The sequence below is a fragment of the Orbicella faveolata genome, unplaced genomic scaffold, assembly GCF_042242905.1.
Source record: "Orbicella faveolata isolate gen_17 unplaced genomic scaffold, um_ofav_v1 contig_36, whole genome shotgun sequence".
Taxonomy (NCBI): Eukaryota; Metazoa; Cnidaria; class Anthozoa; order Scleractinia; family Merulinidae; genus Orbicella; species Orbicella faveolata.
Genome location: NW_028301565.1, coordinates 8,132,501 through 8,158,758, shown reverse-complemented (window position 1 = coordinate 8,158,758; position 26,258 = coordinate 8,132,501). Strand labels below are relative to the sequence as shown.

The 26,258-nt window shown below is 41.0% G+C and overlaps 2 protein-coding genes across 2 annotated transcripts; both read right to left on the bottom strand.

The window, feature by feature from the left end:
* Positions 1-43: 43 nt before the first annotated feature.
* LOC110043011 (transient-receptor-potential-like protein) lies at positions 44-13,503 on the bottom strand. Its single transcript, XM_020748416.2, has 9 exons — positions 12,475-13,503; positions 5,965-6,268; positions 5,169-5,427; positions 3,917-4,168; positions 3,470-3,668; positions 2,758-2,916; positions 2,296-2,361; positions 1,229-1,339; positions 44-531 (listed from the first exon to the last, which is right to left on the bottom strand). Exons 1-9 carry the CDS (start codon positions 13,216-13,218, stop codon positions 439-441), a joined length of 2,187 nt encoding a protein of 728 aa, XP_020604075.2. The 5' UTR covers positions 13,219-13,503; the 3' UTR covers positions 44-438.
* A 73-nt stretch (positions 13,504-13,576) lies between these two features.
* On the bottom strand, positions 13,577-25,925 carry LOC110043012 (short transient receptor potential channel 6-like). The gene is made up of 8 exons (XM_089274938.1): positions 24,836-25,925; positions 21,567-21,864; positions 20,176-20,680; positions 18,982-19,177; positions 18,150-18,308; positions 17,481-17,546; positions 14,571-14,762; positions 13,577-14,444 (listed from the first exon to the last, which is right to left on the bottom strand). Exons 1-8 carry the CDS (start codon positions 25,796-25,798, stop codon positions 14,397-14,399), a joined length of 2,427 nt encoding a protein of 808 aa, XP_089131064.1. The 5' UTR covers positions 25,799-25,925; the 3' UTR covers positions 13,577-14,396.
* Positions 25,926-26,258: the final 333 nt, after the last annotated feature.

Genomic DNA, 26,258 nt, shown 5'->3' with positions numbered 1-26,258 from the left:
TCAACCAACGAGAAAAATATATTAATAGAGAGAAACAAGAAAATTATATCAGGGTATTTTTCCTTTTAATGCGCGTTTGAAACTGTGAACATGTACAAAACCGAACACGTTATAAAACTCGCTCCCTCTGACACCAAAAGCAAGGACAGCAGCGCAGCTAAAAGGAACAAACAGTCACAAGCTACAATGTGAATCTGGCTTAAGATAAAAGAATTCTTAAAAATTTCTAAATGAAATAGTATGGACATCATTGTCGACTTGATGTAGTCAATTGGACATAGCAGGTCATGAGACGAGCCAAATGGCACGAAACCCTTTGATGGAGAGCAACTCAACATGATGCTTCTATTTTTACCTTATAACCAATGATTAAACAAGTTCTTGAATCTAAAGGAATTATGTACGTTATTTTTTGTAACTCTACCAAAAAAAATGATTTTATTTTTGTTGTAAGCGACTCAGCCATCCCAACGTTTTCGGCTTTTGTTCTTCGGAAGCTGGTGACGAGTCCTTGGCGGTCGACGATTCGTCCTGCAACCAGAAGCCAAACATTGAATACAGAGTGACTGAACATGATCAGATAATAAGAAGGCCAAAGCCATTGAAGTAACGTTTTCTTTTATAACCACTTCACCGCTTCAGAGTCTGGTCAACCCTGCATTGTCTAATTCCCAGCCATTATTTGGGTCATCACACAACGCTTCTGCTCACTTGGCGAGGAGCAGCGTTACGTTGCAACGAAACAAGTAAAGGCTTCGAGGAAGACTATACGTTAAGCGGTCACCTACGTATTATACTAGAACTATTATACCGGGGAGCAGGGATGGCGCAATGGTGAGAGCGCTCGCCTCCCACAAATGCGGCTAGGGTTCGATGCAGGCCCGTTGCCGTACGTGGGTTGAGTTTGTTGTTGGTTCTCGCCTTGCTCCGAGGGTTTTTTTCTTCGGTTTCCTTCCTCCGCAAAAACCAACATCTCCAAATTTCAATTCGACCAAGACAGAGGACCTGCATGAAACCAGCTACGGCTTATTTGGCTTCTTCTCTAAATATTAAAATTTATTTTATTAGTGCAGATATGTATTTCGCTCTCTGAATTGATTTCCGATTATTTCGTGATTATGTTGGTTGACAATATGTTCAAAGCACGCAAGTCGTCCATGAGTCACCCAAAGAGTGTCCGTGTTTTGATCCATGACGTCATAATTATCTGATGTGTGACGTCACTAACCTGACTGTTTCCTCCGAAAGCTTTGAGTACATTATTGAGCAGACGTCGATCTCTTGCCTGACGAGAACTGAAAAAGTAGCGATCAATGAGGTTCTTCAGGACTTTGTCACGCTATAAAACAACAAGAATATGCAAGGAGATTAAAGCTGTTGTCCCGCCGAAGAGGGGGGTTGTCATGTTAAAGGAGCAGGGATGCCCGTCGGCCGATTTGAAATCCGAATTGAATATTTACAGACACGTAGTGATACTAATGACAATAAAGACATTAAGAAATTTTGTAGGTTCTACACCAATCTGTCTAAACCATCGACACAGTATAACGACAATCCTAAAACATACTTCGGTGGATTATTGAGACCAAAATCGTCAATTTATTCCTTCAATCGAAAAGATAAACATCTCCATCCTTTAACCTGTAAGTCTCCCCCACCCCTACCCTGGGGGAAGTTCGTCAAGGTTCACGACAAACGAAGTTTAGTACGGAACTGTTTTTGGTTACAATGTTGCACTTAATCAATCAGACGTAAAACGAAGAAGCTAGGGTCGTAAAAAACACGAGGAATGTTGCGGATACATTTCAGTGATGACTGTTATTCATTTTAGTCCGTGTGACCATACGAAGAGTTTTGTTCCATATCAGTTAAGATATCCCTGTAGGATGTCTTAATATTATCGAAACAGATACATATTTTCGAGATTTGTAGTTAAAACAGGGCTTATATAGTATTCCCGGCTAGTAAGTAAGCCACGAGTGACAGGTGCGGTGTCCTCATGGTTAATAGACCGCTGGACTCCGGATCGAGTGGTTTGAGTTCGAGCCGTGGCCGGGGTCATTTTTGCGTTGCGTTCCTGCATGGGCAAGACACTTTTCCCTCACAGTGCCTCTCTCTACCAAGGTGTATAAAAAAGTACTGGAGAATTAAATGCCGAGGGTAACCCTGCGATGGACTGTAGCATCAAATGTACGGGGGAAGTAGATATACTCCTCTTTACGTTATACTACAGAAACCAGGAAAAGCTCCGGCTGTATGGACCACTGAGACTATTTCCATTGTCTACTTCATTACCTCAAGCATATCCTCGTCTTCTTCAATCACTTCTTCACTCGACTCCAGGTCATCATAACGTTCTCTCTGCAATTTAAAAAAAGTTCATGAATGACCGCCCGCCACAAGAAAACAGCAGGCAACCCAGCCATCAAAACAAATGAAGTGAATGTATCAAGTGTATATACCATACCGAGCAGTCAAGTCTTGAAAGTAATAATGACAATAAAATGACGGAAACCCCTAGTAGGGCGGGCCGCAGGGTTGTGATAAATTTACAACTGATACATTAGTGATGCCTTAATTGTTACGATTTGTTCAAAAAGGTTTTGATCTACTATACTTTTACTTTCACCACGAAAATATACTGCACTTTATAATATATGATAACACTCTCCACGCGTAACACCTGTGAGGTCAAATTCTCGATTGTCAAAACCGGGTAAACAAAAGCGAATTATAAAGCAACAACGTCTTACGCACCTTTTGAGATTTTATCCTGTCGTAACAGCGTTTGCAGAATTCAATGAAATACTTCCCGCTGGGCAGAAGGTTAAACGGCGGCGGAACGACACTTCCCTTGTCAACATACTGCATCCACATGCCTGTTCTAGAAAACTTCCACTGAATGTCAGCATCATCCTAGATTGATGCAAGTTAAACAGAATAAACTCAAATCAAACTGGGTACCCTTGAAACTTCATATGGATCCGGAGAGGGGTACTTAATTCATGGTGTCTTAGCTACGGCGAGAAAAAGACGGGGTGGCGAGGAGGTGGAGCGCGCGTGGTGGTGGTGGGGGGGGGGGGTTCTCTGAGACACAACAACCTTTTAACTCATCTTCCATTTTGTAATGGCAAAAAAATCCTCTAAAAAACAACTACTGAACTCGACAACCTTCAAGACATCACTACAAACGAAAGCAGGGCCAAATATTCTTTCTTCCCTCTCTCCTCAAGAACAATGGCGCCATCAATCCTGTCTCTGCTTCTCTCCAGGATGTAAATCTTTGCTCTTTCATTAACTGTGGTCCTCGGCCACTTCTCTCTTAGCCATCCGCACTCCTGGGGTATCCATGCGCGCAAGTTGTTATGCGTTCAAAAACATCCAGGGAACAAAATAAATGCTCTAGACAAGACAGTAGACTTAGTTTCTATTCCCCGAGATTCTCTTATCTTAGAGTAATCGTACTCACCGCTATTTGTTGAAAAGAGTTCGACATCATGGCAATGAGCATGTTAAGAGAGATCAAAATGGCGACGATATTGAAAAAGGCAAACAAGGTCTCGCCAGTGGTCTGAGTAACATAGAATGTGCTTGACTTTATCTCAAAAGCTTCCAAGTCTGTCTTGTCAAACAACGCCCAAAACAATTTCCTTAGGCCAGCTGAGAACCTAACCACCAAGACAGTAATAAAGTAACAATAATTGATAAGTGAAAACAGTACAGTGATAGCGCGATATATGCCTCACATATTGAGGTCACGTGATATCCTACGAAACTACGTCTTCTTATGTTGTATACCCACTTACAATGTTAATATTGGTAACTATTAGGCCCTAAAGGCACATTACTCTCCTAACCCGAGGATTGCACATCATGTTTAAACAGCAGATTATGGAATAGAAACAAAACCACTCACCCAGAGAACTCATGAGCAGCTCTAACTTCTTTCGTCTTGGCGGGATACAGGTCAGTGATCTGTTCAAACTGTGAGTAAACTTTACGAACGGCCATGGAAAATGACAAGAAAACCAAAAGAAACAGCAACAAGAACTTGCCCACATCTTGACACATCTTCATTAATGACAACTGCAGAGGACCAATATCACTATTTACTTGAAACGAGTTAGACAGGTGAAAAAAGCTTACCAAGAACGCCACGGAGAAAAAGCTGTTAAACAGATCACAGATCGAGAAAATGTTAGGACGGGTTTTCTATAAAAGAGGATAAAGGATAAGAGAGTTAATTTCCCATGTAGGCCTTAGTCCCTCTCAAGTTACTTTTTTACGATAACTGCAGAAATTCTCGCGTGCTCATTGGCTAATTGTCATTGTCAATAAGCGGATAGACACATGAATTTATAATTTATGCGATGCGTCAAAATAAATGAACGAGAGCGGACAATTTGTTATTGTAAAACTAATTGACGACAGTTTTTCATGCGTCTGTCCTGTTATTGACAATGAATTTCGTCATAACATCGTCAAAGTAGTCTGCAGATCCACTCGGCTATCGCCTCGTATATCCACAGCTACTTTGACAATGTCCCGACGAAATTTATGACAATAATAGGACAGACGCATGAAAACCTGACGCTAATTCGTTAATTCGATCGTTTCCGGTTTCAGAAATCCCAGGAGAAGTGGGATTTTTGTCTTGCATGAAAACATCCACGCAACGCGCGTGATAATATTATCCGCGGAAGAACTGGTTATTGCGTCTCAAAATAACTCGGAAGGGATTACTTTGGGAATAGGGTTTATACGGAGGATTGGCTCTGTTACCCTTCATCCGTCAATCAAACATTTACGTTCTTATCTTAACCCTTGCGACTTAGATAAAGTCCATAATAGCCTGTGAGTGAGCTCCTAATGGGTGGAATGGTGAAAATCCGCGTAGTCACAAAGACTAATATTACAAATCAAGCTAAAACATGCAAAAATCCCAAGAATTCTTCTGACTCGAATCACAAATTCTGTGGATTTGATACCGATTGGTTGAAAGAAATTACCCGTTCGAATTGACTACACTGTCCTGTAAACGTTAATAATTAATTGGAAACCGCTCAAAGCTGACTTCCTGTAAAGGAAGCTGTGCTGGTGTGGAGCTAATAAGCACGCACTGCGGTCCTATCAGCAGTTCCCCTTCAGTTCTCCCAAATGTTCAGTACCTGTTAGAAAGGAGCAAGAAGCGAAAAGCTGAATCTCTTGTGATGTTTCTAACGACATATTTCAGTGAATATGTGTCGTCATCAACTGATAACGCTGATGAGCCCAGGAGCCAGAATATTCCCGCCAGGTAAAAGAAGAGAAGCATTAAAATAGTGACAAAATTCCACCACTGGGCAAAGTAGCGTTCTCTTCCTTGTCTGTAAAACTCTTTAGCCTCCTCAAAGGTAAGGCCTAACACCCAAAGACCAGTCAAGATGTCTGCAATAAAAAAGCAAAAACATCGAGTCCGAGAATTGATTTTTTAAAACCAGTTCACCGATGTATCAGAGGGAATTAATCTTTTAATTAACCACGATCCCATTGGGCATTTCAAGAACGTTGAAAAAAATATTGGAAAAGATTATACTGTGTTAAACATTCCCTAATGAAAAAAGGGAAGGAGCTGTAGTCAGACCTGTCTACAAACAGCGTAAGGAGTATAGGACTGGAGCCCAGGACCGCCGGATTTAAAGACTTGCGCCCTAATCAGTCCCTCCCAGTCTCGTATTAAAGGGGACACCGAATCTGGAAGTCAGTCTTAGCCTGGCTTGCTCGATGTCAGCTTTATAGGTCAGTTGGTTCATCATACTATCACACATGCCCGAGAAAAGGAGACAGAAGAGAGGAGATGGAGAGCTTGGAGGACGGCCTCGGCGGGTAACAAGGCTTTAACTTGCCCTGCGTCAACTTTGGAGTAGAGATGGACTAAATCCATTACTGCGCATGCGCACTCTTACAAAAAAACTGTTTTCATACCTATCCAGGAAACTTGCAGTAGTGAAATTCCCAACGTGTCCTGCACCGAGGACAAAACCAAAATGATCAGAAACCAGCAAAAGGAGCAGGTATGACTGAGGAATTTTGCCAGCGGAGTAGCCAACTTCTGGGACAGTTTGTTATGAGGTGTTAAGAGGTAAACAACAGACCACAATGGCAGAAAGATCATGTAGAGCAGCACAAAGGCAACTTTGGTGATAGTTCGTCGATAAATCCAACGCTCGTCAAAGTCTTGATATAACACTGCGTTGAGCATGAGCTGAGAATAGGGATGAGCTACAAACTATAGAGAAAGCAGAAAAACGACGTTAACAAAGAAGAAAACATGACAATAAGCCAATTAGTTCAAGACTTACAAGTCATTAGCTAAAAAAGAAATTGACGGACTGCGTCGGTGGGCAAATGAAAGAATTGACCATTTGTCAACTAGATGTTGATAAATGACAATTAATAACCGCTGTAGCGGGTTATTGTAGCTGATGTTTTGAGTGTTAGGGCTTCTTTACAAGGAGGGAGGGTTACCCTAGCAAACGAGTTAACCCTAGCTGAAGGGCAAAGGATAGCCCGGGTTTACAAGCAAAATTTCACAGGTAGGGTAACCCCACAACCCGGGACAACTTAATGCGTGGTTACACTCAAAGGGTCTGAAACAATTAGAACGTTAACCCGGGTAGGCGAGTTAACCCTACCTGGAGTGTTTACAAGGGAAAAAGTTAGCCCGCCTGCCAGAGTAACCCTAGCACGCAGATAGGGTAACCCGTCTACCCGGGTAACCCTAGCTGCCTTGTAAACACAACGAAGAAAAAAAGAGGAAATGTGTGAGTGCTAGGGTAACCCGCTTGCTAGGGTAACCCTCTCTCCTTGTAAAACCGAGGCACTTTACTCAGTCATTGTTTTCGTTTTTGTTGTTTTTTATTTTGAATAGTTTTTTTTTCTCTCTGGTAGGTCAATTCCCCCTCAGGCAGTTAAGAGCAACAGTTAGCCGGCTGTCCTATTCAAGAAATTGTTTTCGTTTAGAAAGGGCAGATATTACAACGAAATACCCAATTATGCATAATTAATAAGCATAGTTTAAAAGCCAAATTTAATTACCAAACAGAGCAAAATAAAGGGAATGAAACAATTGTGTTCTGACTATTTGCTGCCTCACTTTACTATTTCAAAAAATATACTTTTGATTTGAACAGCTTAATGTAGAAAGCACACAGATTTCAATAAAAAACATTTCGCAAATTAATTTTTAAGGGGAGTGGAAATTCACTTATTCCCTAATGCCACATAAATAGTGATGACTCCATCGACTTTAAAATACTTAAAAACCATACATACATTTCGCGAGTCGATTACAAAAAATGAAACACCAAGATATATGGAAGTTGCAACATCGCCGCCGGTAACACTGCCTATTGGCTTCTGTTTTTATTCTTTTTTTTTTCTCGTAAATATTTCTTCAGCATTTCACGGCAAGCTGCAAAACAGTTTCAGCGAATAATAAATCCCGAAATTATCAGCAATTTTTCTCGGGGATACCTATTGCTTGTGCTTACGCCAACGCGATTCTTTAGCACTGCCATATTTTCATATATCAGCACCGTTCTTACTTAAATCCAGATCTGCAAACCGCCTGATTTCTCAAAGAAATCTTCCTAGATTTTGTGAAATGATAAAAACGAATAATGATACTAATATAGAAAATTTAATTAAACTTTTAAAAACTGTTGCCATTCCTTTTTCCCTGGCAGCTATTTTCTTTCAGGTAAATTTTATCTTGTATTGCTAAGTTTAAGTTCACAAAAAAGCACATGATTTCGTTACAAATTCGCCGAGCCCTTGAAATGGTAGTGTACCTAAAATGCTTGACAGCCTGACGCCGGCTTGTTGGTATACTTGACAAATAAAGTCATTGCAAAAACTGTGATAAATTGAAATGAAATTTATTCTGAATTACACATGACGCACCTGCTCTAATAGTTTTTTAGTTCAACTAAGATCCATGATGTCCGGCTAAACTACGACATCGACATAAAGGCCAAATGCCAACAACTTTTTAGTGAATTCATTATATTTTCTTAGCAATTTATTGTTCTAATGTGATTTCAAAGGAAAGAAATTAAGGACAGATAAGCAAACACAACTGATGTACAAACAGGATTTTGTCACAGTATCTCTTTGACGCTCTTGTTTGCTTTTGAATTTGTAGAAGAAACTATTATCTTTTCCAGTTTAGTTGATTACTTGCCCAGTGACGGATGTGTTGACAAGAGCTTTCAGGGACAAAAGGAACCAAAAACAATTTGATCGGCTAACTTTGTGAAAAGCCACAGCAACGCCATTTGCCGCCCACTTGCGCAACGTAAATCAACTTAAAAACTGAGGCTCCCTTTTTTCTGGTAATCTTGATTGCATCAAAGTCGAGAGCAGGGAACAATGAAGTACATGGGACAGCTGGATCCAACTCAGGCACGGAAGATTTTATTAAGAAAGGAAAATTTGTCCCAAAAGAGGGGATTGAAGGATTTCAACACGACACGCTAAAACGACTTTCTCTTGGTTACCATAATGATGTCCCATCGACCAAGACGAAACGCTCGATAAAATCAGGAATTTTAAATGACACACTAGGCACTGACAGTTTTGTTGTCCCTTGCAAGGTGCCTTCGTGGTACTCATGCTTGGGAAGATGCTTGAGAGAGTGGGACCTAGAACCAACAATGGGAAGATTACAGTGCTTCTGTGATTATTATTGCGAAAAGTTCATGGACTGCTGTGCAGATTACGACAAGTATTGTTCGACATCAAATTCCCGTCCTTTCTGCCGCAAGATACGTTTCTAAACTCTTCTCGCATTGCGCCGACCGCAACGACGGCTCTGGTCCTAGGGTCGTCAAAAACAAACGCACCTGATTTATCTAAATCTAGCAATCTAGCGAACAACTCCTTCACGTCTCCATTTCGACGCTTAGAGAGTTTATTTGCGCCGCCGTCCTCCTCGTACAAACCAGATGCTGCGAGTCAGCACACAATACCAGCATCTCTTACATCCGGACTACCAATGGAACAACTTCACGGTGTCCCGGATGAGCGATGGGCATGCGTACAAGACGGTCACGGGAACAAAACGGTGGGAATTTGGATGATATCATCTTGCCCAAAACAGTGGCCAGCCGACCCGACAAAAAAAAAAATGCGAACAGTCTTACAGCCTTTCTGCCGAAAATTGTAACGACATGATTCCAGTATCGGACAAGCGAGGAGTCAATTACAAGAATCGACATTGCGCAAAGTGCGCTGAAGCCAACGCAAGTGAGATCATGTCGTTTGAACTGGACATCAATGGTATGGTTACTCCACCACAGCATTATTCGCGCGCGGAAGCTTTAAGACTTTTATTCAAATATTGTTCAAGGATTCGGTGGAAAGCGCCAGATGGAAACAATAGGAGACATTGTAAGGCAATATCTTCCAGCTGCGAGACGACATCGAGTTATTTTCAAAACTGTAAAAATGGAAGTTTCCGGATCGTGTATGATAGAGCTACAGGAAAGAATTATAAAAACATCTTCTGCGCAAAATGTCTCAAGAGCAAAGTATCGGAATTTATCTGTGGGCCGGGAAGTCGCTTTATTGACGGCCGAAGCCCTGTTTATAAATACAATGTTTTACTTGATGTGTTAGATAAGAAAAAATCTCTGGTGGCTGTCTCCTGCCCTCAGGGGGAAGTGTATGATGTTCACCTGGAAATCTGTCGAGGAGCTGGCATGGGAGCGCCAAACATCGCGAATTTCGACAAGTACCGCGTGATACTATGGGTAACTTCTCCGCATAGCATTCTACTAAGAAGACAAGACTTGGCAACGTCTCTCGCTACAAGGTTTAGTCTAGATGCCTCATAAATTGTACTTCTCTCATTCAGTAAAATGGGTAAAATGTGCACCGTCATTTTGACGTTGAACTAGAGCGGAACCACACAAACCTGAAAGCCAAAGCAATTCTTGAATTTACGAAAGAGGTAACGATTGTAATTCACAACATCTCTTTTACAATTTTCAAGGCAACGTCACGGTTACTGAATTGCATGCAGGTACAAGAATTTAGTCCTTCGCAGTACACCGTCATCGTCCACAACAACGTTTCCATGGTTTATTGAAAGCGTCGAAAGAGGTTTTCGTCAAAAGGATTACTACTCCGAAACCACTGAGAGTCAAGGTGGAGTTCTCACCCCAAAGGGCAACATAACGGTCTGTGGAAAGAGATCGGTGAGAAACTGCTCGGGTGCTTACATTTCCTTGGATAAAACAGAGTACATTATCCTATCAAATGGATCCCTTTATCGAAATGCGTCCGGTAAACTTTACCCAACACAGGACTATTATGTTGGGTTCAACGATTCTGTCTGGATTTGTACGTTGTTAGTCAGAATTTTACTGGAAGGAGGAGAACAGAGATAAATTAAGTTTATTAGCACCACTATCTGTCACCGGATTGGCGATATCAATTTTGTCTTTGCTGATTGTGTTAGTGACCTACTACACATTCAACGAGCTGCGAACAATTCCAGGAATACACCTTGTAAACTTGTCTTTATCTTTGCTACTTTCTCATTTGTTGTAGCTATTGACACCTGTTCTCAATACCTCGAAGGCTTCTTACACTGCCTTTGCTGTTTTACTGCACTACTTTTCTTTGGTTTCCTTCGCTTGGATGTCACTCATAGCCTATGACACTTGGCGTACTTTTTCCTACAAATACTGGCATCAGTCACGTGGCATTTGGCGCCAAATGCGCGCCCGCGTCATGCGTCACATGGCAGTGGGTTGGCTTCCTACACTGATCCTCGTTGTCACGTGCACTGCTCTCGACCAATCAAATGCGGTTACCATTGGATACGGCGCGAACGCGGGTTGCTGGATAAGCAACAGATTTGCCAATCTTTGTGTTTTCACCACACCCGTTTCTCTCTCATTGGTATTTAACATAGTTTATTTTCTCAGAACGATCAAAGCCATTCGCCAAACTAAACGTCAGACGAGAAGTGTCACGGAGCAGTCGCAGAATGAAAGCGACTTTCCAATTTTTACCCGGATTGCAGCTCTCATGGGATTCTATTGGCTTCTTGGATTTCTCGCTATGTTAATTAATATCAAAATACCTCTGGTATCCTTTCATAATTCTAACAACATTACAAGGCGTATACATTGCCACGGCGTTTGTGTTCTCCGCCCATCGTGTCAGAACGCTGTATTACAATTTTTTCACTGAAAAACTAGGAAGGAACATCGTGCATTCAGCTGCAGTAGGAGTTACGCGGCAACCGTCGAATTTTCTCTTAACAACAAGTACACATGAGAATAATTTTGATTCAGACTACACCAGGACAAGAACAACATCAGAAACTCGATTGTGAAGAAAAAACTGAGACAGTCAACTCTTTAAGTCAGCTACTGTCCATGTCGCCGACGAATTTCGGAGACACGGCCCCATACAATTTAACATTTTACAGTTGTGGGCTTAGTTACCTGGTCTATGAATGTAAGCGAGGCTGCAAGTGACCTTGCTTTGATACAAACCGCCCTGCTTTTCTCATTTAAATGCCAACTTGTTAGCATAAGTACAACTTGATTTACGCAACAAGAGCAGTGAGTTCTTTATCAAAACAAGGTCGCTTGCAGCCGCGCTTGCTCGGACCTGTTTGTTACAAATTCAGTTTTAGTTTGTTTACGTTTGTACTGAAGAATAATGAAACGCAATTGCATTTAGTAAGGGACCATTTTTACAATTATACTTATGATTATTAACTTGATATTCGCATTTTAATTTCCCCGAAAAAGAAAACCCTCATGCATTATTCCATTTCAGAAATACCCAGGAAATTTTGTTCCCATGTACGGAAGAAAAGTAAATTGAAATTGAGTGCGAAATTGAACGTTTCCCACGTGTGCAAACAGAAAAGAAGCTATCGGAAGGTACGCTGTTCGATAAGTAATGGAGCAGTAAGGGGAAATTTCCTTAACGAGTGACGTGGCTTAGACTAAAAAAAGATAACTATGCTAATTTCAGAATCCACGTCTTACTGACTGACTCAATACGTTCGAAGTTAGAAAAGTCAATTACCATATATTATTGCCGGGCATCTTTTTTTCAGTGTTAGCCGTTTAACCTGAAAATTTAAGATAGCACTGTATCCTAATTAAGTTAATGACAATAAATTTATTAAAAAAAAACAAAAAAACAAACAAACAAACAAAATGATGTTGCAAGGAGAGGTTCCACAGACAGAAGAAAACAGAAAAGTGTAAACTAAACTCCTAATTTAAGTTGATATTTAACAGACCGTTCTACATATTTTGAAAAACGTATCATTCGCAGGAAAACAGCTGCCTTTCATTTATAAATTAATGACAAAGTTCTCTTGAGACCAGCCTGATTGAATCGAGCGGATAACTATTAATAACATATTTATTCAATGATTACGTCTGTAAACATGCTTACCCTCTCGTTCTTGTTCTTAATGGCGAAGTTCAGCACAGTGAGTTTCAACGCTGCCTTGTTGGCCGTCCTGACTTGCACATGAGCCAGACCCCTGATGGAAGGCATGGTCATCACACAGCCGATCTCCTTCATGTTTCGGCACAGATTCAGCAGTGCCACCGCGTACTCCTCACAACGGGTCGACAGATTGCAATAATCCTTCTTGAACTCGTATTCCTCCCTAGCCAGACGCTCCATCCTTCCATTAAGAACAAACGCTTGATGAACAGGATCATTAGTACGCGAGTTCTTATTCGTCAATTCTTCCTTTTCACAGTCAGCGAGGTACGACAATGACAGATACACGGGGCTGGCCAATGCTCGATACCCGTTCAAACGGTACAAAGCCTTTTCCAAGCTCCCCATGGCGTTACAGCTATCGCACGCGCAAGACCGGGAATGGGGTTCCTCGATACGATATCCCTGGGATAACAAAAACTTCACTAAATCGTAGTTGTCCTGTTGTGCGGCCAAGATGAGACCAAAACTACCTAGTTTGGAGTCTTTGATTATCTCTGCTTCGGTTTCAAGAACGTTAAGTCTCCCTCTGAAGTATTCTTTCACTTGAGGTAAATTTCCTCGGCGAACGGCTTCTAAAAAGAAGTTGTCCTCCTCCGACAGAGGCATCTCTGGCATGGCTGCTTCCAAAACGTCAAACAACGACATCGAAGTTCTCCTTTCACGCATTAGCGCATGGGCCGCCATGTTTAGCACGAATTAAATTTGTTTGAACACCGGGAATTAAAATTTCTCCACACGATACCGAAGCTTAACCAAAGCGTACGCACGTTTTACGTTAGTAAGTGCAATACGTAAACCTTGATAGCAAACAGAGGGTAAGTAACCCATCAAAACACTACTGAAATGCGGCTTCAGCGAATCAGTCAGAGCGAATCGATAAATAGTTCAGCACATGTAAATTGGCCACAAAATCCCGTTTGCCGTTGCTGGGAGGAAATGAGATGTGCTTGGAATGCACTGCATACATGCATGAATGGGGCAATGTGAAGGCTAACCGTGTCGTAAACAATACAGCGAATGAATTACTGAATTAACAAACACATGCGATCTCACACAACATTTAATTATTAACTCCTATTACATCGCAAAATAACGGCTGGCCAGAAAGCAGTCTCAATGTCCTTTATGCTATGATTAAAAAATACCTACAGCTACGTTTATTCCACCAGACAATATTTTGAAAGGCTTCTCAGTAGCACAATAAACGACATTGTCATGTCATAACTCTAGTTTAAGAGCCGTAATGTGGGTGTAGCTTTAGTGAAGGTTAAAAAATAGCATTTTTATAATGTAGACCGTTATTAAGAACAATTGTTTGACTTGGATGCATTTCGGGAACGTAACAGCTTACCATTTCATTAATAAGAAGCAGGTAATCATTTTAAAATACCAAACCTAATTTTGTCTCCTTTGCCGACGATGAAGCTAAGTGTTTACTTGTTTTTGGAATGAAATAACCAGGTCGACTTTAAGACTATCGATTGAGCATCCTTAGCTCGGACAAGGAACAACACAATAGATAAATATATCATGTTACTGTTTAAAGACTAATAATAACTCATCTTCCCGTTAACGTTTATGACTGTACAAACAGCTTAGGTTCTCCCTTTCGTCTAGCCTCGTTCTCTGGAACGAGACTGAAATGACTACTTTTTGAGCCTCGTTCCCTGGGAACGAGGCTGGAAGTGAGTCTCCCAGGAATCGAAATGGATTGCTTGGAAACTGGAGAGAATAAAACAGTGCGTCGAGTTAAAATAGAACCATGCACGTATATCAGATCAAAATACAATGTTAAGACATTTGGTAAAATGTAAAAACTCCTGAATCTGTTTATGTTAAGGTTTCATGTCGCTATCCAGACGCTAGGGAGTTTCATTCCGTCTGTTGTGTTCTTGTGCTTTGTTTTCCCCCTGAATGATGATAAAAACAGAGAGTTCAGAGAATTATTTACTCTTCACATTTCTAATCTGGACACCTCTTTAATGTAGTCTCATATAATGTATGAAGGGACTAAATAAAGACCTCTCTTCACTTACCTTCGTTTGTCTCTCAATTGCATCAGCAGCATGTTTGCTTTCCTCGCGTCTTCTCAATGCATCTTGTAATCGAGTTATCAGATCTTTCAATTCTTCCTCGTCCAATCTCTCTGGAGGAGCAACAAACTGGTTTCCAGTTTTCTCCAAAGAGAGAAGATAGCGTTGGATCAAACGCTTCATCACAACGCAGCGCTGAATTTAAAATAAAAATATAAAAGCAAGAAGTTAAAAAACAAGAATCAAGGACACAAAACTGGAGGAAAAAGTAAAGGAAGTGGCCGAGTGAATTAAAGCGTTTAATGTAATGTTTAATATACATAGCCAACACACCAATCGCCCACCAAATTCTCCAGGCGAACAAGGTATACGAATTTGTCAAGACAAATGATCAATTTCTGGATTTTCCGTTTCTTTAGGCGTTCCTTAGGCGTGAAGTAAATGTGTCACATAAGATTCCGTTCTTGTATTCCACCAAAGAAACGTACCCTAGTCACCCATGAACGGTAGATTTGACCCAAGTTCCAGACAGCCTCAGCTAGATCGGTGAAGATACACCGAGTGGCGGTTATGGCCACAAAGGAACACTAGATTGTCTAAGTGCAGTTAACCCAAATTATCTCAAACTCGATTATCGCGAATTCCCCACAACCTTTAACTCTACTAATTTCCCCTTGGTTACACTTTTTCAGAGGACACCTTCTAAGAGCCTACACATAGCTTTGGGCCCGCAGCTGCTCCCTGACTGCAGGGCTGGAAATAACAGTCTGTCATCGAACATTGTCCGACCAAATTTTGAATATGTCCGGCCAATTTCACATTATGATCGGACATGATGTCCGAACATTTTACCAACACCAAGTTATTGTCCATCCATAAGATTTGATTAGATACATTGCTAAAGGCTCGAAATTGCGACCGGTATGGTCGCCACCACGACTAAAATTTTTATCTTTGGCGGCCAAAAATTCTGGTCGACAGCCGAAATACGTCTGCATTCAAAGGCTACCATAATGGCGACTACGTTTCTCTGTGTTGACGATCAATAACGGTTATTTTCTCAGACATTATGTCCTTCCAGAACTACATAGCGAAAGACCTTTGCTTCTATAGCATTCAGCATAAGAAAAGAAAGCAATCTATCCTTTTGCTTTGCTGTAAAGGATTCCCTCACATCGGAAAACTTGCAAATGGCTGCTTGTGTTTGAAATCGCCCTATAATGCATTGCAAACCCTTGAGCATTGAGGACGTCATGTATGCCTACCGATTGTGTCTCTTGAAGTGCATGAATCCTTCAGAGACATTACATTAGCTACGTACACAAAATTAGCGGCCAAAAAAGTCTTGAAAATTTTTTCTTTACAGATTTTATGCATTGAGTTCTTTTCTGAATAAAATTCCTATTTGATTGTTATCACTTAGTTGCCAAACGGCGACTCAAGATTTTTTTTAATTTTAGGCCCTTGACTCTGACAGTCTCAGCCATATCCAGGAGCCCATTATGGGCTTCTGCCATATCATAAAGCAGAAGTGTTCATCTTTCCTGTACTTGCCAAATAAAATACTCTTCAGAAATCTCCCTGTTATGCACTATGTGCATTGCGATATGCTGTTAGCACTTCATGTTTGTACCCTTGAGTCAACTTTGGTCAGGAGCACATCACTAGGAGCCTCCAACTCCCATACTAAGCCTATGTCATGGTATTTTTACAGAACGGTCTATTTTTAGGCTTCTTTTCCCACTAAAAAGGTCAGTTCCGGTCTATGTGAGCTCGAATCAGTAAGGAGAAAAATGGCGGCCTCAGGTGGACATGTCGACCTAATCTTCTGGTGAAATTATAAAGTCCATGCTTGTGATTGGTCACTGAGGTTCCTGGGGGGGGGGGGGGGGGTGAATTCGCGGTAAATTCAAACTAAAAATAGATCGGTCTGTGAAAACACCGGGACAGGAATAATTGGGGTAGTTGTACACTTCTAGTGATGGGCTCCTGCTTTAAAGGGACACAGTCAGCTGGTGCATATGCGCATTAGATACCATTTCATAGCTAATTTGCATATCACAGGGACGCGATCCATACTGTTTTTAACCAAATATGATGAAAATAATATCATAGGATTGAGCAAAAGCACACTCAAAAACAGGTTTTTCAGTGAACGATTGAAAATCAAGTAAAACACTGCAAAGATTGAAGCGGATTTCTAGATGTACTTTGATTTCAGGTTGAGGTGAACTTTTTTCAAAGTGAGAAAACTATTGTCCAAGTCAGCGTGGTCCTAAAGCTGACTGTGTCCCTTTAATGGTAAAATTCAATAGGAGACCAGGTTTGCTTGAACAACATATAATCAGAAGATAACCAGGAGAGATCTGTGCAGTCATCTTGTAGATTAAGCCATATAATCATCATAAATGATAAATAAATTAAATTTAAATGCAGTTTTGAACGATTTGTATTAAAAATCTTTACAGTATGCCAATAAATTTTATTATGCTAATTAATTACGCTAATCAATTATGCAAATCAGTGTCTGGTCAAATTGATAAGATGTCCGACCAAAATGAAGATTTGAAAGGACACATGTCCTGTTAAAGAAGAAAAATTATTTCCAGCACTGCTGACTAACAATCGTTGTATTTTCTCACTGGGAGCCCTCATTCCCATTCCAAATGCCCTAGGCTAGTATAAATTATAAAGCCAAGCAAGCCCGGACACGGAAACAAACGGTAGCGAAAGACACAAGTTATAACTGCGGGGATGAGCTCGGGAGAGGCAATAAGCGGAAGGTGGAAGGGTTTTTTCATGAAGAGCAGAAAAATAAGATTAAAAAACTCTTAGATACGCGGGGATAAAATTCACTCGATTTTAGCGAGAGAGACAGAGAGTCATGGTAGGTATGTGCGTGACATCACTTACCCTCTGTATGTCGACCTTATCTCTCAGTCTTGATGCTGGTATATCTCGACTGGCACAGCATTCGCGCTAAACACAGCAAAACAAAGCAACTGACATGAAAACTGGCGATTACCAAATATATATCATCCTTACAATCACCCTTTTGACTATAGCAGTCTTTGTAGCCGTTATGGCTGTCGCGCAATGCTTTTCGAGATATCGTCGTGCGACAGTACAAGGAATGACTTTGTGTCGAACGTCGGTAAATAACAGTTCAGCGATTATAAATACAGGCATTAAATGGCAAAGCTCTGATTGTTACAAAATAAAAGATGGGTAAAGTCTGCATACGAGCCAAGTGGCACATCAGGCCGAGGCTTATCCCGGCTCTCTAGCATGAAGCGACTAGGAATATTTCTACCTCCCCCGCGGATGGGATGCTAGTCCATCGCAGGGTTACCCCCACCATTTAGTTCGCCAGTACCCGTTTATACACCTGGGTGGAGAGAGGCACTGTGAGAATTAAGTCTTTTTTTCCCAAGAACAAAACGCAATGTCCCGGCCAGGGTTCGAACCCGGACCGCTCGATCCGGAGACAAGCGCACTAACCATGAGCCCACCGCGCCTCCCAGAAACGAAGACAACCTCCATACAACTTCCTGATGCCTCCTAGCGAGCAAGCCAACTTACCACACAGCTCGCAGGACCAGCGCACAGTCTTCTAAAAAGACGAAACACCAATTTAGGTGGAGGAATGAGGTTGAATGGAGGCGGCATCACGTTGCCTTCATCAAGATAAGGCATCCACATCCGGGTTCTAGAGAATTTCCACTGAATATCTGCGTCGTCCTTTGGGAACAAGCAAAACACTGAATTAAAAACCGGCCGTCAAAATCTAAAACTCTACCGAACTTAAAGAACTTAAAACTGGGAAATTTATTCTGATGCGCCGTCTTTATCACGTTTAAAGTTCTTAAAAACGCCCACTTTCACTTTTCCTTGCTTGGGCGAGCTTCTTGTGCATAGTAACTGACTCTGACCTCCCCTCTTAAACCGCAAAGTTCCTGAAGTAGCGATCACCCCAAGAATTTGGAGTTAAATTTCACGATTGCGAGCAAATCGCTAACGTAACGACCATCAAATCGAAGGCAACTTGAATTGTAGTGAGAAGCAACGGAAATAAAAGATACAACAAGCTGTACTAAAATGATACGATGCTTCTTTTTTGGTGACGGTTATTATTCCAAAGGAAATGTTTTACTTCGCTTTGATATTATACAAAAAAATGTCAGCAAAATGATTTTTCCTCTTCATCTCTTTATATATTACCGTGTTTACACATTTTATTAGTCAAAGATGGATCGATCCACATATGGTACAAGTTGTTGCCACCCAAAAGTAGCGACTCCCAAAAAATACCAAGGGTCTCCCTAAAAGCAGCGGTAGAAAAGGACTGCTTCAAATCTAGAGTGGGGATAGGTGTTATTTTCGGACCTTTCGCCGGGTTATACGGTCAACTTACCGCGACTCTCTGATAAGAGTTTGCCATCATGGCAATCAGCATATTTAAAGCGACCAAAATAGACAGAATACTGTACAGTCCCAGCAGTAATTCACCAGTGTACTGAGTGATGATGAAGTTCTTATCTGTGCTTAAGTCCGATAGCGCTGACTTTCCAAACAAATCCCAGAATAGGAACCTTAGGCTTCCATCAATCCTGGAAAATGCAAAGTTTAGTATTACATCCTATGCATATATATGATGGAAGCGCGGAAAAATGCGTGAGCTAGTCACGACTATTTTTTTTTCTTGTTGTTGGATGATAAAGTGGTGCGAAAAATTAATGCATCCCCACGATCTATTTCAGTGAACGCGCGCGCAAAATTAAACTCTAATTGTCCGCCAAATATAAACGAAAAAGGAGTAACAGTTCTTCTTAACAATAAACTGCTTTCTTTAAAATGCGCTGTTCTGAAAAAGAAATTTGCCAAACTAATTCGTTAGTTCTGCATCTTAACATCTCGTATTGCAAAGTTCAGACCAAGCGTGAGGTCAAGATGGCTGAATATTGGCCGCGTTCTTGTTTTTGCAAGTTTATGGTCCGAGACGGAGTTGAAATCCATACGCTACAAAGCAGGCAAAAACCGGACGACGCCAATATCCACTTATCTTGACCGAACAACCTTGCTCAATAAAGGATTTATTACAAGGGATAAAGAACACTAAAATTATGGTATTTGCGCTCGGGTCAGCGCGTAATCCCGACCGCACAGTATAGCGCCATCTTGCCTGCTGCTGTATTTCGCAGAAAGAGTTTGTTCTTTCTGCTAGCTTCTTCCAGGCGTTCAGTTAGTTGGGGCGCAGCGCGAAAAACGGCGAGTGAAAAACTGAACGCCTGGAGAGGCTATCTTTCTGCCTGATAATTACTCCTTTACACCCAGCTTGTTCGGTCAAGAGGGCTGCGTGTTTGTGGATCTCAACTCCCTTTCTGTCTATAAAAGTGCAAAAAAATAAAAAAATAATTAAAAAAAATAATAATAACAATAAAATAAAGAACCTGGTCAATATCCAGTCATCTTGACTTCACGCTTGGTCAACAACACATGCATGTAATACCCCGATCCATGTGAGTCATTTAAATTAACTTTGCGACAGGGTTATTTGTGAATTATTACTAATATCAGAGCAGGAAATATCAGTTGATAAAGTACTTACTGGGCAAATTTGTGTTCAGTCGCATTCCCAGTAAACGCTTCCCTGGCTTGAACGTACCGAGAGTACACTTTCCTCTCCGCCCAACCGAATGCAAGAAACAGTAGCAAAAACAAGAACAGAAACTTCGCAATGTCCCGAATCATCTTCACAAGTGACAGCTGCAGCGGACCGAGAACGGAGTTCACTTGGAATGAATTGGACGCATTGATGAAGCTCAAGACCAAACCAATGGAAAAGAACGCATTGGACAAAAGAATGAGGCGGTAGGCGGACTCTTTCGCACTGATACCGAATGCTTCACGGACAGGTATTTCAGAGGTCCCCTTGCCCTCCACAGAAAGGAAAAATCCAGCAAGCCAGAGAAGCCCAGAGATTACAAACATTCCCAGCATGAAAAGCGTGACGACATTCCAGTATTGCGAAAAGTAGCGCTCTTTACCCTGACGGTAAGCTTCTTTTGCCTCTTGGAACAGCAAACCAGCGATCCACAGCGCTATAAGGACATCTGCCAAGTAAAACAGCGTCAAATTCCACGGCGGTACACTTTATCAATTTACAGACAGATTTATATCCTAGTACAACAATTTTACGTATGTAATTTCTCGAACTGAAAAGAAGGAAGTTCCGTTTGTTATCTCAGTCTTGCTGCACATTGAGGCGGCGTGGCGTTGTGGTTAGGGCGCTGGATTCAGTTTGCGCTGGATTTATAGCGTCCCAAATTACCGCAGCAGTGCTAAATACCATGACGTTTAAATAAACTGATTTATTTGTTACGTTATTGCAATTCTGGACCTTCGTTTGTAAACTTGCGTCATTAATATTTTTTTAAAGTAACACGTGTTATTGTTCCACCCCATCCCCTCGTCCCTCCCCTTCCCGTCCTATACACGACAGCTGAAGATTGGTGAAATTGAAAAAGATCTTTTTTTTTTTTTTGAAATTTTAAGGTTGGTTTGCATATTAAATTTTGCCTATTGTTATTGTAAGGATTGTTAAGACAATTTAGGCTAACGGTAGTGCCATTTAGTCATTTCGTATTTAGACACGCCTGCTGCTCGCTAATTGCAATTTTCTTCTTCTAGTTTTCCCGGGACCTAGGGATGCCTTTTCGCTTCTCGCTGGAAAAATCTCAGGCGAAAAATAGCGCGAACTGTTCGCAGTTTAGACTGCATCTTGTCTTATTTTCATTAACGAACGACTTTTTAGTTTGTTATTAGGGCAACCAGATAACGTTGTGACTTCAAATTCTGGCGAGCCTGCAAACGGCGGAACGCACTTGATAATCGGGAAAACTTTCACACAAGAACATACTATTCATCTCAAAAAAAAATTTAGCTTGTAACAGAAAACAACAAAGTGAGAGGGGTAACGGTAAGTGAAAACGTACTTACCGAAGATTTGAAACTGAAGTACATCGTAAAATTTGTCTTGAACCGAGGAAAAGATGAGCAGCATAAGAAACACGCAGAATGAACCCGTGTGACTCGTGAACTTCAAGATTGGTCTCTTTAGGAGCTTGCTGATCCGGCTGTTGGGTAACACGAAATAACATAGCGCCAATAACGGCCCCGATACTGTCAACAGCAGACCCAACATCAGCTTGGTCAGGAAGCCAGAATCTTCCCATCCTCCTAATCTGTCGTACAGAACTGAGTTCAACATCAGCTGGCTGTAGGGGTGAGCTATAAACTGCGAACAAACAACAGAGACTGCTTGTGAGCACTGAGTATCACTGGGAACATGCAACGGCAGAGTCTCCTAACAGGAGACGGTAACCCCTTTTATGATTGCTATTTATGTCGTCACGATGGGTCATCATCCATCGCTTGCACATGCTTACATGTAGGGACGGACCATTATTTTTTTGAGGGGGGGGGGGGGTGTCGGGCAATTTCTATAAAAGCTTCCTTCACATCAAAAACGGCTGAAAAAAAAATTTGCAAGGAGAGCCACCGGAAAAAAAACCATCTAGCAAGTGCTTTCTACTATCCAGGTCCTGTGTTTGGCTTAAAAATATATTTCATGCACTAGCTATTGCCCATCAGAAAAAGTCATGCACAACCTACAAGCGAGAAAAAAAAAATCATACTCCCCAAAATTGTCCAATCCAACCCCACCCCCCTCAAAAAAAATAATGGTCTATTCCTTAGTAGAGTATAGCTGCATTGTGTGAACACAGAAACTGCAATGTAGCATCCCATGACTGTCAAAATGAAGTGGAAATATGAACTTCCATCAAAATTGAATAAAAGGGATACAAAATCTACACAAGTTTTACATGCAATTCCAAGTATTTAGGTTCATTCTTTGGACAGTGACAACAAAACTAGTGAGAAAATCTCAGATAGTGCAGAGCGCAATTGATAGCTCTGGTACAGTAGTCCCATAAGTACTCACCCCTGCTCGGTTCACTTCCGGTTTGTGTCTACCTTGGTAGTCTGCTACGGTTTTCCCCTTTGCAGTGTGTATGTTTCAAGGTTGTGTTTTCATTCAAGGTCCAAAAATTACGCACAAATTAATTACTACTGGTGTTTTACGTTGATTTTCGTTCATTTTAAATTCAATAATACGCTGAAGCAGCAAACGTGACAATTTAGCTCTTCACACCAACTTTGTAACTTGATACTTTTGTTTCCCTCGCAAAGGCATGTAATATGAAACACTTGTTTTCTCCAAAACATACGGAAGATGTCCTTGTTTTTTGGAGATAAATGAAAGAAAGTTAAATATCTGATGTAGTGATGAAGAAACGGAACAGAAACGATGTTGTTTTACTAAAAATGCCAATTTTTACCGATGAACAAGAACTAATTTAATTACCAGATAGTCACGAAATACCACTTTCTTTTTCTGTTGCCACCTTTGTTGTTAACAATAAAACAATTCAAAATTAACACACAACGATATTGATGGCTGAGAAGCATTTCAACGAAAAGTATTGAAGATAAACAGCGCTACTTGGCCGATATGAATGAGTCTCTTCAAAGACTGATTAAATTAATTTGCGCTTTCATTAGGTGCCACGGCGTCTGCAGCAATATTTGAGCATTTTCCTGGTTTCTTTTCTTACAAAGTTACAATTTGCGGAGTATTAAAGCCAGTAACTTGGGAACTTTTTGGTCTCTCTTACAGACACAATTAAGGCAAGAAATAAACAAGCCGCTCAGGAGAAGCAATACATTTGAACCCTGACAAGCACATTATTGTTGATTGAAAACAGCAGATGATATTTGTTGAACCGACCTGTGTGTAATTCTAAAAGCTACGCAGCCACAGCAACGTTTCACTTTTTCAACTAGTGAGACAATCTCAGATAGTGCAAAGCGCAATTGATAGCTCTGATACAGTAGTCCCATAAGTACTCACCCCTGCTCGGTTCACTTCCGGTTTGTGTCTACCTTGGTAGTCTGCTACGGCTTTTCCCCTTTGCAGTGTGTATGTTTCAAGGTTGTATTTTCATTCAAGGTCCAAACATTACGCACAAATTAATTACTACTGGTGCTTTAAGTTGATTTTCGTTCATTTTAAATTCAACAATACGCTGAAGCAGCAAACGTGACAATTTAGCTCTTCACGCCAACTTTGTAACTTGATACTTTTGTTTTCCTCGCAAAGCCATGTAATATGAAACCCCTGTTTTCTCCAAAACATACGGAAGATGTCCTTGTTTTTTGGAGATAAATGAAAGAAAGTTAAATATCTGATGTAGTGATGAAGAAACGGAACAGAGTCGATGTTTTACTAAAAATGCCAATTTTTACCGATGAACAAGAACTAATTTAATTATCAGATAGTCACGAAATACCACTTTCTTTTTCTGTTGCCACCTTTGTTGTTACAATAAAACAATTCAAAATTAACACACAACGATATTGATGGCTGAGAAGCTTTTCAACGAAAAGTATTGAAGATAAACAGCGCTACTTGGCCTCCAGCGCTCACAAATTTTCACTAGCTAAAATAGCTAGTGAAGCGCAAAAACCACTAGCCAAAATGGAATTTTTACTAGTCTGTCGCTAGTTGGCTACCGTTAGTCTCGAGCCCTAAACACAAGCCAAGTTCATCAGGCCAGCACTAATCACTCACTGGTTTCTGTTGCAAACACTACTTTTTCTAAGGAAAATTGCATTAATTCACAGTTTGTTTTAGTTTTGCTTTGGATAGAAAAACTTTTGAATAACGCCTTTTTGCGACAAAATATTTTGCAATGATTGTCGCTATTGTCACTAAAATATTCGATTGCAGAATTGTTTATAGTTTTGCCGTCAAATTCATCCAAAACTAAAGAAAAATAACTGTCTGGGATTTTAGTTGAGCTTAGAAATTGAAATTATTTCCGTAGAACTGAATTGCAAACCCCGTAATTCAAGTGAAAATAGGTTATGCAATAAAGTTATTATCGATTGTGCGTATTATTTACCGGGTTAACTAAAGCATGACTGGCTAGAATTGTCAGGTCACTTGAAAAATTTTGCATGCAGACAGTGAGGGTTGACACCCTGAGGTAATTGCATTTTGTTAGCATGGTGATTCAACCATTTGACAAATACTCTTTGTTACCTAATAAAACATCCAGTTTGTTTGAGTAGCACTTTCAAAAGTCACTATCAATTATAGGACATAACGCGCGATTAAGTTTTTTGAAAATAGTTTACCCTACCTTTTCATTCCTATTTGCAATGGCTAAATTCAGCACGCTCAGCTTTTGGGCCTCTTTTCCTCCTCTAACCTCCACGTACTCTAACTGATCAATACCTGGTACACTCATCACACAAGCAATTTCTTCCATCGATCGGCACTTTGCGAGAAGTGAAACCGCGAACTCCTCGCATCCATCCGACAGCTTCTTGTAATCGTTCTTGAATTCATACTCAGTCTCCACTAAGCTCTCCAACTTCCGGTTTAAAAAGAACGCTCGGATGATTGGGTCTTTCGATGATCTTATGTCTCGTTCTCCGTCGGAACTTTCGCTGGAGTTCTCAAGCAAATAAGACATGCACAAGAAAACAGGGCTTGCAAGCGCTCGGTAGCTATGCAAACGATAAAGAGAACTCCCCAATGGCTTTCCGAAGCTCTCGCATTCACTGCAATCACAAGATCTATTGTGGAATGACGGTTCTTCAATCTTATATCCCCTCTTTAGCAAAAGCTCCACTATTTCTCGGTTACCATTGTGCGAAGCCAGCATCAAAGGCGAAATGAATTTTCTGTACTGAGCTTCGCTTGTCTGTTGTGAAAGAGAAACATTGCTTGAATTTGCACCTTGAGGCTCAGTATCGCTCACGAACTCGAGCAATGCCTTCACCCAGTCGACCGACCCATTTGCAACAGCTTGTAGCAATGTCGTACCGACTTCGGCTCCCTTTTCAAGCAGAAATTTTGCGATATCATGGCGGTCGTTGTTCACTGCTAGCTGCAGTGCGGTTTCTCCCGACAAGTTGACACAGTTTAAGTCAACATGTTTCTCCTGCACGTACGAACGAACCTCGTGTGTGCGCCCTTCACGAACTGCATCAAGAAATCCACGCTGCTCCTCGCTTAGAGCAATGTCTCCACTAGAAGGTGAATCTGTTAAATCTTCAAGCGTTACTGCAGTTAATGGTGGTTCATAAGCGTTCTCCATACTCAAGAGTCGTGGATTGAAGAGTGTTAAAGACCGTTGCAGAGTTCCGCTTTTCAGTATTCACACCTGCATGGCCGACAATAGTGATTTGTTTTCGTCCGTATCGCTGGACCTCAGAGCCTGCGATACTTTTGGTCAGCCACAGGGGACCCGCACACTTTATGAGCAACAAGAAGATCTGTTAGATCTTATAACCGCGCTTTTAAAATTTAACTGTTTTCTTAGCACTACAGTCGCAACGGAGTGCACATTTTAAAGCAATCCTTGATGATTCATTGGTTTCTCTAGACATTACATCACTTGATCAACACAAACTGTATTATTGCACCATCAGTCGTAGCCGTTGTGAAATCTCCGATGACGTAATAGCTGGTTTTCACCTGACGTCACTAAAATTCAAACTACAAAAGTATTGATATTCTTGAGATTTTCCTTTAATGATGTATAAGAGCAGCTGAAA

Coding starts and splice junctions, on each gene's coding strand:
- LOC110043011 (XM_020748416.2), bottom strand. CDS start 13,218: ATGGCGGCCCATGCGCTAATGCGTGAAAGGAGAACTTCGATGTCGTTG. Junction 3,669..3,916: donor GCTGCTCATGAGTTCTCTGG/GTGAGTGGTTTT, acceptor CTTGGTGGTTAG/GTTCTCAGCTGGCCTAAGGA. Junction 2,917..3,469: donor ACTCTTTTCAACAAATAGCG/GTGAGTACGATT, acceptor GCATCAATCTAG/GATGATGCTGACATTCAGTG.
- LOC110043012 (XM_089274938.1), bottom strand. CDS start 25,798: ATGGAGAACGCTTATGAACCACCATTAACTGCAGTAACGCTTGAAGAT. Junction 14,763..17,480: donor ATAAGGTCGACATACAGAGG/GTAAGTGATGTC, acceptor TTTTAAATTCAG/CGCTGCGTTGTGATGAAGCG. Junction 14,445..14,570: donor CAATTGAGAGACAAACGAAG/GTAAGTGAAGAG, acceptor ATCATCATTCAG/GGGGAAAACAAAGCACAAGA.